The 11,422-nt window shown below is 38.6% G+C and overlaps 2 protein-coding genes across 8 annotated transcripts in view; both read left to right on the top strand.

Annotated features, from left to right (window-relative positions):
- The first annotated feature begins 734 nt into the window (after nt 1-734).
- fgf17 (fibroblast growth factor 17) lies at nt 735-6,215 on the top strand. 3 transcript variants are annotated; one of them, XM_086312817.1, is made up of 5 exons: nt 735-1,085; nt 1,171-1,207; nt 1,481-1,625; nt 3,470-3,576; nt 5,383-6,215. In XM_086312817.1, the coding sequence occupies exons 1-5, from the start codon at nt 1,054-1,056 to the stop codon at nt 5,662-5,664; spliced, it is 603 nt and encodes a 200-aa protein (XP_086168943.1). In that variant the 5' UTR covers nt 735-1,053; the 3' UTR covers nt 5,665-6,215. The 3 variants fall into 3 exon arrangements, with proteins under 3 accessions (XP_086168943.1, XP_086168941.1, XP_086168940.1); XM_086312815.1 differs by having other exon boundaries at nt 1,448-1,625; XM_086312814.1 differs by lacking the exon at nt 735-1,085 and having other exon boundaries at nt 1,112-1,207; nt 1,448-1,625.
- Nucleotides 6,216-9,705: 3,490 nt separating this feature from the next.
- Nucleotides 9,706-11,422, top strand: part of LOC147316679 (FK506-binding protein 15-like) — a 34,820-nt gene continuing 33,103 nt past the window's right edge. For 2 of the 5 annotated variants that reach the window (XM_086313210.1, XM_086313214.1), the window contains exon 1: nt 9,706-10,050. In XM_086313210.1, coding sequence (XP_086169336.1) covers nt 10,001-10,050 — 50 coding nt within the window. In that variant the 5' untranslated portion in view covers nt 9,706-10,000. The remainder of the gene's footprint in view (nt 10,051-11,422) is intronic. The other 3 variants (XM_086313209.1, XM_086313211.1, XM_086313212.1) reach the window with 3 other exon arrangements.

Here is an 11,422-nt window from a genome sequence, read left to right as displayed (position 1 = left end):
CTCGGGAGCTTCTCTCGGGATGCTGATTGCTCATGTGAAGAAAAAACACTTTTTGTCTAAATGATTTGCTCTACATGAGCCCAAAGTGTGACCAGGTAACACAAGCAGAAGTGTTGTGGGAGGTTGCTGTAGTTTCATTAACACCTCCCAACATTTCCCATAAATTGCTAATAGGCTTCTCATTTTCAAACACAGTGCTGTAATTAATGTTGAAAGTAGATTAAACCCTGACAGACAGGCGACCTGTCCCAGGTGTTTCCCTCTGGAAGGACAAGTTAAATAACTAAAGCACAGATGTCATTTCTTAAACACAACACTGACAGCAGCATTCGCTTCAGTTATTTATATATCACTAATCCACGACAGCAGTGAATTGCAGGGGTAAATTGAAAAATAGATCCTGTGGGTATTTTTAAAGAATTGAAGCGTAATCATCAACATCTGCAACAAACAGGCTGACTGAACCTTTGTTCGGGGCAAACGTGTTTTTCGTTGTACTGAAACTGTGTGTGATGCAGATGTGCTGTGAAAACTGTATTTTGCATTTACAGTTTCAAGAAAAGCTCAGAAAGTTTCGAGAAATCTGTCTTAGCACTTCTGACAAACTGTAAATTATTGGTCCCGCTGCTGTCCCCACCCACAAGATTTCAAGGAGGGACTTGAGCCTTTCACCATTTAACCAGTGAGTAGCCGGGTCCCAGTGACACAGAGGGCTTTTCAAAAGCTGGAATCAAACCAAGCAGCAGCGCAGCGAGCTGGGGATCCCCTCACGTTTCCATCCTAGTCATGTAAAGAGCAGCATTACAGCCTTTCCGCTTTATAATGGATGCGTCCGCTTTTGATGTTTCGAAGAATTTTTCACTACCCAATCAGCTGGATCAGTTTTCTGATAAATGTGACAGGAAATAACTGCTGCAGACTTTGTCGGTGTGGATGGACAGGTCAGGAGTGCATATGCGACACTGTGGGAACGCTTGGATTTATTTACCGCATCCTTCTGGGATTTACTGCCGAAAGAACTCTGCTCCTTGACCGGTTAAAATAAGAGAGAGAATGTATGGAATAAACCAACACTGTATTTACATGTAAGCGGGCCACACACTCTGATTGTATGATAGCCACAAAAAAATCACTTCTCTGTTGCTCATTCATTTTTTGTTACTCCTGCAGATCGTTTCATTTTTTCGTGCTGTGGTGTCAGGCTCAGGTAAGCCACTAAAACTTAAACCTGTTAACAATAAGGAATAGCTGAAAGAAGGAACAATTACAAGGCTACGATCCAAACGACATTTGAATATGAGTGCCGATGTTAGTGTGCAAAAGAATAGCCTATTCATTTGTGAAAAAATCTGACGTATTTTGGTGCTTCTAAAATTGGCTATCGTTTCTTTATCCCAGATTAGAAAGACAACATTATGTATTTCATTTTTCCCTTTGCATAAAAAAGGGGGAGAATCACCCGTCTCCTAATTTTAACCAGTATGTGAGGACGCAGGGCGCAGTGACGGACCAGCTCAGCCGAAGACAGGTCAGAGTTTACCAGCTCTACAGTCGCACTAGCGGGAAACACGTCCAGATTCACGGCAAAAGGGTCACCGCCACCGCCGAGGATGGAAATCTGTACGGTAAGAGCTAACAAGTTACTTTAAGAATAACCAAGGATTACGATCACTAAGGCCTACCGGTAGATATTTCATGAGAAAGCATTAAGTTGTCAATTTTCTTTCCAGCAGCCCATCCCTCGAAAAAATAATACAAAAACATTTACGTGAAAAAGATTTTCAACTGATTTGTTTTATGTTCTTCTTTTTCTTAATGTAAAGGTACATTTTTGTTCAAACACGCATACTGTGAAGTACAGTTAACATTTGGGCAATTAACATCATTTAAAACGTGTCGGGATAAATATGTAATGATCACAAACTGGTTTTATACATTTAGATATAATTTAATACATTTATATTGACAGACTCACCACCGGATTGTATTTTTATTTTGAATAGAGCTGCCACAATATGAACTTTTCTCTACATTAATATTATGGCTGAATATTCATGTAAAATAATACTGATATTATTATTAATGTTTCCTTAGGAAATAATAATAATAATAATAATAATAATAATAATAATAATAATAATAATAAATTAATAACAACAACAACAACAACAACAATAATAATAAGAATAATAACAATAATAATAATAACAATAATAATGATAATAATGATAGTACATTTTGTGACTATGTAACTATACCTGTACAGAAACCTTGAAAAGAGCAATTGCATACTTATTTACCATATCTCAAATGTGTATTACATTCACAATATATTTGATATTTAAAAATCATGGATATCATCAGTAGGCTTTGAGTATTAATTTATTTTTCCAAAATCCAATTGAAGAAGTTTGTTCATTCCAAGATTTCTATATATTGTAATAGTTGCATTATCAAAAGGCACAAAATGATGCTAGCCACATACTAAAAAAGGGCCATTTTCCACAAAGTAGCTGAACATGTTAATAAAGTGTCATACATATTTTTCTGTTAAAAGCTTTAACATTTCGATCTTCCAAATAGGAGAAAATTCTATATTCAGTAGAGATTCAGTTGAAATCCACTGAGACGTCAGCTGAACCGAAACCGTACTCCTGTCCCAATAAGTCACAAATGACTTGGTGGAGGTTAAGAGGTTAAGGGTTTTGCATAGTTTGGCAGAATGCAGTACACTAGTCTGCAATCAGTGACAATGCCTTGTTAAAGAGACTCTTCCGAGGAATTAGTGACAATCTGGAGTTTTGTGGTTCCCCACAGCGCAGCTATTTAGCCCCTGCTGGGCACTGATGTCCTCAGGCAAAGCCAGCAGTTTCACATCCAGCCTGCCCGTCCCTCCCACTTTGAGGTGTTTTCAGTCCTGTATGTTAATTCAGCCTCCCTGCTGCATCCATGAAACCATCGTCTGATGAATTTAGTGGCTGATTAGGACAAGCCCTTTGTTTCTGTAGTCCCAATACACAAGACTGTTGTAATGGCCATGATTAACTGCAGAATAATAAGTGAGAATGTATATTCAGCTTGCAAGATCTAGGTCTTTAATGACCAGACATAACATTTGTTTAATCAGTTGGTGTTTTGACTTTCATCAGGTTGTTATCACTAAGGAGTTTCAGCTCAACAGAGTCCACAGAGCAAAGAAGTGCAGATTCTTATACTAACAGCATTAACTCATTATCCCTGCAGGTTTTATATCTGTAGTGAATAGCAGACACTAAATGCTGGTCATACATGGTACAGCAGAAATTGGGCTTTATATTTCAGTGTCACTGTGTGTTTTCAATAATACCTGATTCCCATAAAGACATTTTGTACATGACTTATTACACACACAAGACAAAAGTGAGTCTGTGGCTGTGTCCTAGGCTCCTTTTGTCTTCAGCCCCCTGACAGTCTTGTGTCTTTCCCGCAGCTCGCCTGTTTGTTGAGACAGACACCTTTGGCAGTCGAGTTAGGATAAGAGGTGCAGAAAGTGGGCGCTACCTCTGTATGAACCGGAAGGGGAAGCTTGTTGGAAAGGTATGTGTTGAGGAGTATGTGTTAACACAGAAACTACACCTATGCTGACTTTAGTGAGCAAAGTAGGGGACAAATGCGGTGAAGCAAAAAGAAATAAAGAAACAAAAAAGCAGTCAAACTGTGTTATAGTAGACATCCACCAGGTCAACCCATCTAGGGTTAGTGTTGGGTTTTGTTTTAGCTACACTCTAAACAGGAAGGTTTTCAGAAACTACAATATTTTATATTTTAAATGAAGCACACTTTGCCAATGCAGTATATTTTTTTTTTCCAAAACTTTTATTTGGGGTAGATATTAACTGAACGCAAACCCCACTCCTAACCCTAACTGTAACCCTAGGTTCCCAATGATCTGGTGGATGCTGGTGGATACTGAGAGGTTAAGGCAAAATGAACACCTTGAACATCTTGAAAATGAACACATCAGGTAGAACACATCAGTGCTATTGTTCCGTCTGTAGCATGTAAAGTTAGCGTAACCATCTTCCCATAAGAAAACTTACCACTGATGAGAAAACTTTTCCTCAGAGGAAATACAGACTTTACTTTAACACACTGCATATCCAATAAAACATACACTGTAGCTCAGATGCTAAAGCTCCAGTCCATTGTTACTGAATTCTCATACCTTGTCAGTCACTTCAGGACATGATGTAGTACTGGAAAAAAGGGATCCTCTCAGGACTGAGTGATATCACTCAGTCCTATTGGCCATGGTTGACAATGACTGGGGGAAGTACCCTCCCATCATGCACACCCTGTGTGTTTGGTCATAAGTCAACTCTCCACTTCCTTCACGGAAATGGAAAAGATGGAATCACATATCTGGCTGACATGACAAGTCATAAATCTCGTTCTCATCACGATTCAGAGGTGTTGAAATTGTGGCTGCTGTGATATCTGTACAGAGATAAGAAGTTCAGTGACACAGTCTGTAGGTGAAGATAAAAAGAACAGTTCTTTTCAATAATTCTGTGTACAAAGTTGCAACAAACTTGAATGTAACCATCACACATTTTCTGTTACATTTTTCTAGTATTATAGATTGTACCTGTTATCAACATATCAGAAGATGACAACAAATGATTAAATCACATTAGTTTCCTTTGATCATTGGGGAAAGGGGTGATTACATTTTTAATTTGATACCTATCAACTGTTTTAACATAATCTAAAATCAGAAGCTTAGCGCAGCATAAAGACAGCTAGCACATCTCTGTGCAAAGGTAACAATATTTGCCAGCATTTAACCACGTGAGGCTTAAGTCGTTATCATTGACGATCACAACTTTAACCCTAACTAATCGTAGGCAATGATAATATGAACGTTTTGGTTTTCCATTTTTCTTCCAAATCTTGGCAATAAGGGAACAAATAGAACAATAATTCCAACTGAAATCCATGAATACAAGTCATAAAGGCTCCAGCCAGTTCCAGCCCTAACCCTCACCTTAGGCAATCTGAATACGTTTTGTTTTTGCAATTAGTGAAGAAAGAAAATAATAATTCTACCTGACACACATCAGAAGCTATTTGCATAAGTGAGTCAGCAGAAGCTCACTGTTGAGTAAACTGAAATAAGAAGGGTTATTGTTCTGGGTTATTGCTCATTCTCTCAGCATCTCATTTATATCAGAATTTGGTTTTGTCTTCCAAATGTTAGTCTTATTTTAAGCTGTTTGCACTGACATTTTTTGACACTGTATAAAGCCATTTATTCCATGAGTTCAGGCAATAATTTTATATATAGATGAATCAGTTTTTGTCCAGGTGTAACACAAGAAACCTTTCTGTCTTCTCACACAGCCAAATGGCCGGAGCAAAGATTGTATCTTCACTGAGATTGTACTGGAGAACAATTACACAGCCTTCCAGAATGCCAAGTATGAGGGCTGGTATGTGGCTTTCACCCGGAAAGGGAGGCCCATCAAAGCCTCCAGAACGAGGGAGAATCAGAGAGAGGTCCATTTCATCAAGAGGCTGCACACAGGATTACCTCCCTTCCCCAACACGGACCAAAGTAAACCATTTGAGTTCATCAGATTTCCGTCCACACGTAGAGCGAAGCGGAACAGGAAAATCACCTAGCTCTTCCTAGGCGCAGCAAAAGTGATGGACTGATGACAGTTGTGACATGGGAAGAAACAGATGCAACTTTATTTTTGTATATTTTTTGACAAGTGAAAAATGCCTTAGATGCCATAATATTGCTGTAAATACTGAAAGAGAGTAAAGCAAGTGGATTGTATTAAATTGTCTATTACGTCTGTGCGAGTGTTGAGGGATGAAGTGACACGATGCATAGGGTGGCTAGCAAGAAATCTGAGGAAGCCTATGAAACAGCCCACGACACCATTAGATACTACACTTTCACATTTCAAATCAATCATAAAATACATTCAGTTGTGCTTTAAAGGATGTTTTTCTTTATATCCCAGTGGGTCGACACAATACTACCATTCATACCACAAGGAAACATTTTTAAAGCAGCAGGTAACAAACAAAGAGTTCCAATAAGGTCATATTGGAGACAGTTGGACAGTTAGATTTAAAATAAATTTGAATTTTTGGCCCAAACATGCTGGCTGGATTCAGCCCTACATTGTTATGAAGGGGTAATCTATCCAGAGAGATCAGAAGGGGGGTTGCCACTTCAATTAAAAAAGAAAGAATGGAGAAACATATTTTACTTTGATGTAAAATCTAATTTTTCCTAATAAAATGACATTAAATGTTTAGCTGTATTACACAATCACTGTCTAGATATTTGCTCTGACTTTGTAATCGGATCAATGACATACCACATTTTCTCCTAGCCTAGTGGCAAAGATATTTCATGTATCAACATGCATGAACTAAAGGGAATGTTTTGGATTTTAGGACACTACTCAACCTCATGGGAATGCCAAGGGTGAAATCTGTACATTATCAGTGTCAGCAAGATTTGTTCTGTGTACGCCGTGAACATCCATCCATTCTCTTCAACTTATCCTTATCAGGGTCCCGGGGGGCCTGGAGCCTATCCCAGCTACTATAGGGCAAGAGACGGGGTACACCCTGGACAGGTCGCCAGCCTGACGCAGGCAAACAGACATCTCATCATAAAAATAAGTTATTTGAGATAACTCAGTCTGCATTTAACAGTTTACCAATCTGTGCTTGCAAGTGGTCCACTTATACTTTCACAGAAAGGATGGAGTGTTGTTAGTGTCTGCAAATACATTTACATACAAACACCAGTGCTCATATCACATTAAACTGTGTTGCTGTCGGTCAGGACTGACCTATGCTGTTTGGAGTTGAGCCAGTGAATGTAGCTCTTTTAATGAACTTGGCAAACAAGGAAGGTTTGAGTCTTACTCAGTATTAACACTGATGGAGGGAAATGTGCTTGCATTTATGTGAATATAATGAGATCTATTTTTAAAACAATGGTAGGAAAACACTTAAAAAAAAGATGGAGGAAGCACACGAGTATTTAATAATCCCATTTAAATCAGATGTGTGGCTTCAGAATGTTTTTCACAGTAAATTTATAGAAATAATTTTATAACATTCAAATGATTTCATTAAATATTGATAAACCAGATGTGAATATGTATGTATAGTATCTTCACCTCATTAAAAACAAATATTGATATAATATATGAAATGTACTACATATATAATAACCACAAAGCAATAACAATTATTTGTAATAATTAGTGCTCCCAAAAGTACAGCAGCAGTCATTTCAGTCGCATGTGTAGGGATCATAGCCCTCATTGATTATGAATTTCACATTTGTCTTTTTTAAAAATCAGGAATAACAATGGAAGCTCAGCAGAATTTAATGTATTTTACTACTTTTATTTTATCTTTGAAATTATTCTCTGCTCTTTTTCTTCTTTTTCTTGTAAGGTCGAAGGTCAGAGTTGACTAAAGGACAGCATCCCCTGAATGGCTGTGTCCCAATCCAGCGACCCATGCTTCGGAGTACGCGCAGTTCGCCTAGGTACGGCGCGTGCTAGGAAGCACGAGAAGTGCGGAAGTGCGAGGCTTGTGAAATGGGACGGGGTAGCCTTCGTCGCGCTGCTCAGGTTGCCTAGCAACCATGATACTAACCGCGCGAAACGTTTCATACAGTTTGTTTGACAGAAATGAAGGAGAACAATGTTTTTTTGTAAATTCGTTTTTTTTCAATGAGATCACTTTGATTAGTTGAGTATCTGAGGCTGAGACCACGTGACTGTAAAACATGATTGTTGGGCTTTTCTGTACTGAACAGTCATTTTAAGATTAGCTAGTAAATAACAATTAGCTAATTTTGGTCGTGAGACTAAAATCATCTGACTTTGGTAATGTAAATATAATATGGCCAATATTATAGTTATTGTCAGATTATTATATTACAGCAGTGAACTTGAACTCTGTGTCAAACACTGAGCTTCAGTAAAGATTCAAGTTGCGTTTATTTAAATTTCCAATCACCTTAAATCTTCACTCAAAGACGAGTATCTTTGACAGTGTATATACAGATGTATTATATATAAGAGGCAAATATTGTTCTTTTAATATGTTGGCATTACTAAATTTGGCTCAATGCTTACTTATATGTGTAAAAGCAAATGTACGAGCTGTGATAACTGTTTCTGATAGAATGAAGAGTAGACTGATATATGAAATATTCCTTTATTGGGTGAGAAAATCAGACCATGTCATAACTGCTTTAAGTCATACAGAATAGATATCAGAGCCTTAAACAGGCTGACTTCTGCTAAATGGGTCAAACTGGGCAGAAAGTAAACAAACACATAACATCCTTATAGAATATGATGTAACACTATAGATCAACTTAGCTCAGAATATATAAAGCATATAAACAATTACAGCAATATGATGCAACAAACACAGCAGCTACTGATCCAAAATACTCAAAGCTTCATAGAACTGAAACAAACATTTATTTTAGCTCCATTCTGCTGCTGATACATACTTTAAGTTTCTGAATATTAAACTTGTTGCTGCCTTTCATAGGGTGTAACTTGAAGGCCCTGAGTACTTTCTCCCACACTGGAAACACTGGGATGATCACATTATGTGAACATTACCTAATAAGACTGATTCAGCACAGACAGTTATGTTAAACTTTCCTAGCAGTCCTTCACAAACAGGGAACAGTCTGTCTATTCTCTCCATCTGTCAGCTGCTGCTGGCTCTTCCTCCTCCTCTTCCTCACACACTGCTGAGTTTGTCCTGGTGGATCATCAGGGCTGCAAAGCCTCACAGATGATGTGTAGCAGTGGGTCCCTCAGTCTGTCCTCACTCTGGACACTTGCAGTCGTCACACATGGAAATCAAATGTGTGATAAGCTGCAGGATTCAAACACAAGTGTAACTTATAAACACACGTTCATACTTTTATTCCACAATCAGAGAGAAAGAAACAGAGAGAGAGTGCAGGACAGACAGACAGGTGACAGTCTCAGGTGTACACACTGCTACACAACAGCACCAGAGAAGCAGGATTTAGTGTTTGTGTTATTACGAAACAAGAAGAGTTCCCAGATGGTGCAGTGGACACATGTGTGACCGAACAGAGGCAGCAATATAACATAGCTAACATTAACAGTGCAGTGAATCCTGCTTGTGCCGTGATATTCAGGACTGCAAACCGAGCAGCATCACTGACTTTCAGCTTGTTGTGTTTGTGGATATATGACTGACTTTAATTATCCACAAAATCATCACAATCTCTGTAAGATTAAGGTCGACTATTGTATTATTATATTTTAAAGGGTTTAAAACAAAGTAAACGCTGAAAGTACAAACATCACTAATGTCACATAACTTTGCCGACATGTGGCCAACAGTAATGTTTTAATGTTCTTCATTATTAAACATTTGCACATAAATAAGTGACATCATATTCAGTACTTACTTTTGACAGTTTACCCTTTGACCGCTCCGCTTCTGTCGTCTGCGGCAAAATTATCCACACCGACTGCCGCGCTATGAATTGTGGGATATGTACACCGCCACAGCCTTAAAATTCAGGGAAATGAAGGCCACATTTGAGGGCCGCATTTCGAGCAGCCTTTGAATTGGGACAGCCTTCGTCGCGCCGCTGTAATGTAATCGGCCTTAAAATGCGGCCTTTAAGGCTGCAGACCCTGGATTGGGACACAGCCTGAGCAACACTCAACTCCTGATGACCTTGTGCGGTTTGCCTACCTCACCTGTCCTGGTCGTGTTTCAGGGATTATATATGGTCTTTGGCCCCCTCTAGTGGTAGTTGCGGTCAATTGAACTCGGATCAGGTGGACAGTCAGCTGACTTTTGCACAAGCAGGAAGGGGAAGTCGCAGACTAGTCATGTCAAACAGTTAATACATTTTTGTGCGTTTCTTTTATTTAATAGACGAAGGCTTCAAACTTTTAAAAAAATGTTCGTTGGGGACGATGAGGACGGAGACTTCTTGTCTCCCACAGGAGGGTGAGTTGGTTTTGTACTCCGAGCTAATGCTCTTTAGGCTATAAGCTAACTAGCTCACCAGGATTTAGCCCATGTTCTAGCCGTTGACCCAGCTTTAATTTTAATCTTTGTATTAATCGTGATTAAATGGAGTCCACCACCATTAAAAAAGTCTAAAGAGCAGGCGGATCATTTTAAGCCCCTTTCTAACATGTAGTACATATTTCAGTTATGGTTTTAATTCCCTTTGTTACGTGTTTTACCGGAATATCAAGAGAATCCCGGTGAAGTGATGTGAAGTTTTGTCAAAGCAACATATCTGTGCCGAATTTCAAAGTGACCTCATATACACAATGAAGAAAATAAAACGGCATTTAAGTGAAGTTCAGGACTATTAATGCAGTGTAAAGTTAACAGGTATGAGCGGGTTTGAATCGTTTTGTCATGCAAAGTGTGACCTCTTATAGGTTTGCGGCAGTATGATTGCTTATATCAAACACTCTGGTGTTGGTTCTGCCTGCTCACATGATTCTGTGGCTCATTTTCCAAGTAGCATTCATGAATGTAGCTTCTCAGACTGTTCAAGCCTTCATCAAATGTAATTTTTCTTTCGTGTTTATCTGTCGCCCGCAATAAAAGCATAAAAGAAGTAGATGATTTTATCAGGCAAAAACCTGCAAAACTTCGGGGCTTTTTGTTTTTTTAAACAGCGCGATGACGTTTACCCCTTTTCACAGTAAACGTCATCGCGTTCAGAAGGACGCTACTGCAAATTAAGAGTTTCATTATTTTCATTTACTGAAGTTATTAACTTATTTTATGGACAGGTGCGTGAAAATTAGTTGGTGCGTGATGTTTTTTCATGCGTGAACTGGCCACAGACTTTCTTGTTTAAAAATGTGTGTGAGTGAGGAGAGATGCTTTGCACACAGGGTGAATGAGCACAACAAGATCTGACATCGGGATATTTTCTTTTCAGAAAAAATGAAAGCCAAGTAAATTGTGAGATACTGGACTGTTGCTTGAGCTTCAAAGTGTTCTTGAAAAACATTTAACCCATCCTGCCCTCAATGTAAGCAGTACAGGATTCCTCAAGCCAACTTACTGAACCACATTCTGACTATTAACATCTAACTGGTAAATGAAAATGAATGTATTTACTATGGAAGCGTGCATGTGCATATAAAGAGGTTACTTCTAGAAACTAAAGCCACAACCTGTTAAAAGAGGCAAAGTTTTATCGTACTTGAAATCTCTTAACGTGGATATTATTTTTTTACAAGAAACTCACTTGAAAAATGCGGCTCACAATAAACTTAAATGTAGATGGATAAATCAGGTGTACTACTCAACACTTTCCGCCAAAACTAGAGGGGTAGCTATCTTAATCAAG

The sequence above is a fragment of the Aulonocara sp. 'chitande type north' Nkhata Bay genome, linkage group LG12 (genome assembly GCF_057382095.1).
Source record: "Aulonocara sp. 'chitande type north' Nkhata Bay isolate Kocher_YH1m ecotype deep benthic linkage group LG12, A_spYH_male_GT1.1, whole genome shotgun sequence".
Lineage (NCBI taxonomy): Eukaryota > Metazoa > Chordata > Actinopteri > Cichliformes > Cichlidae > Aulonocara > Aulonocara sp. 'chitande type north' Nkhata Bay.
The sequence above is the reverse complement of the archived record's forward strand: the minus strand, read 5'-3'. Positions and strand labels throughout refer to the sequence as shown.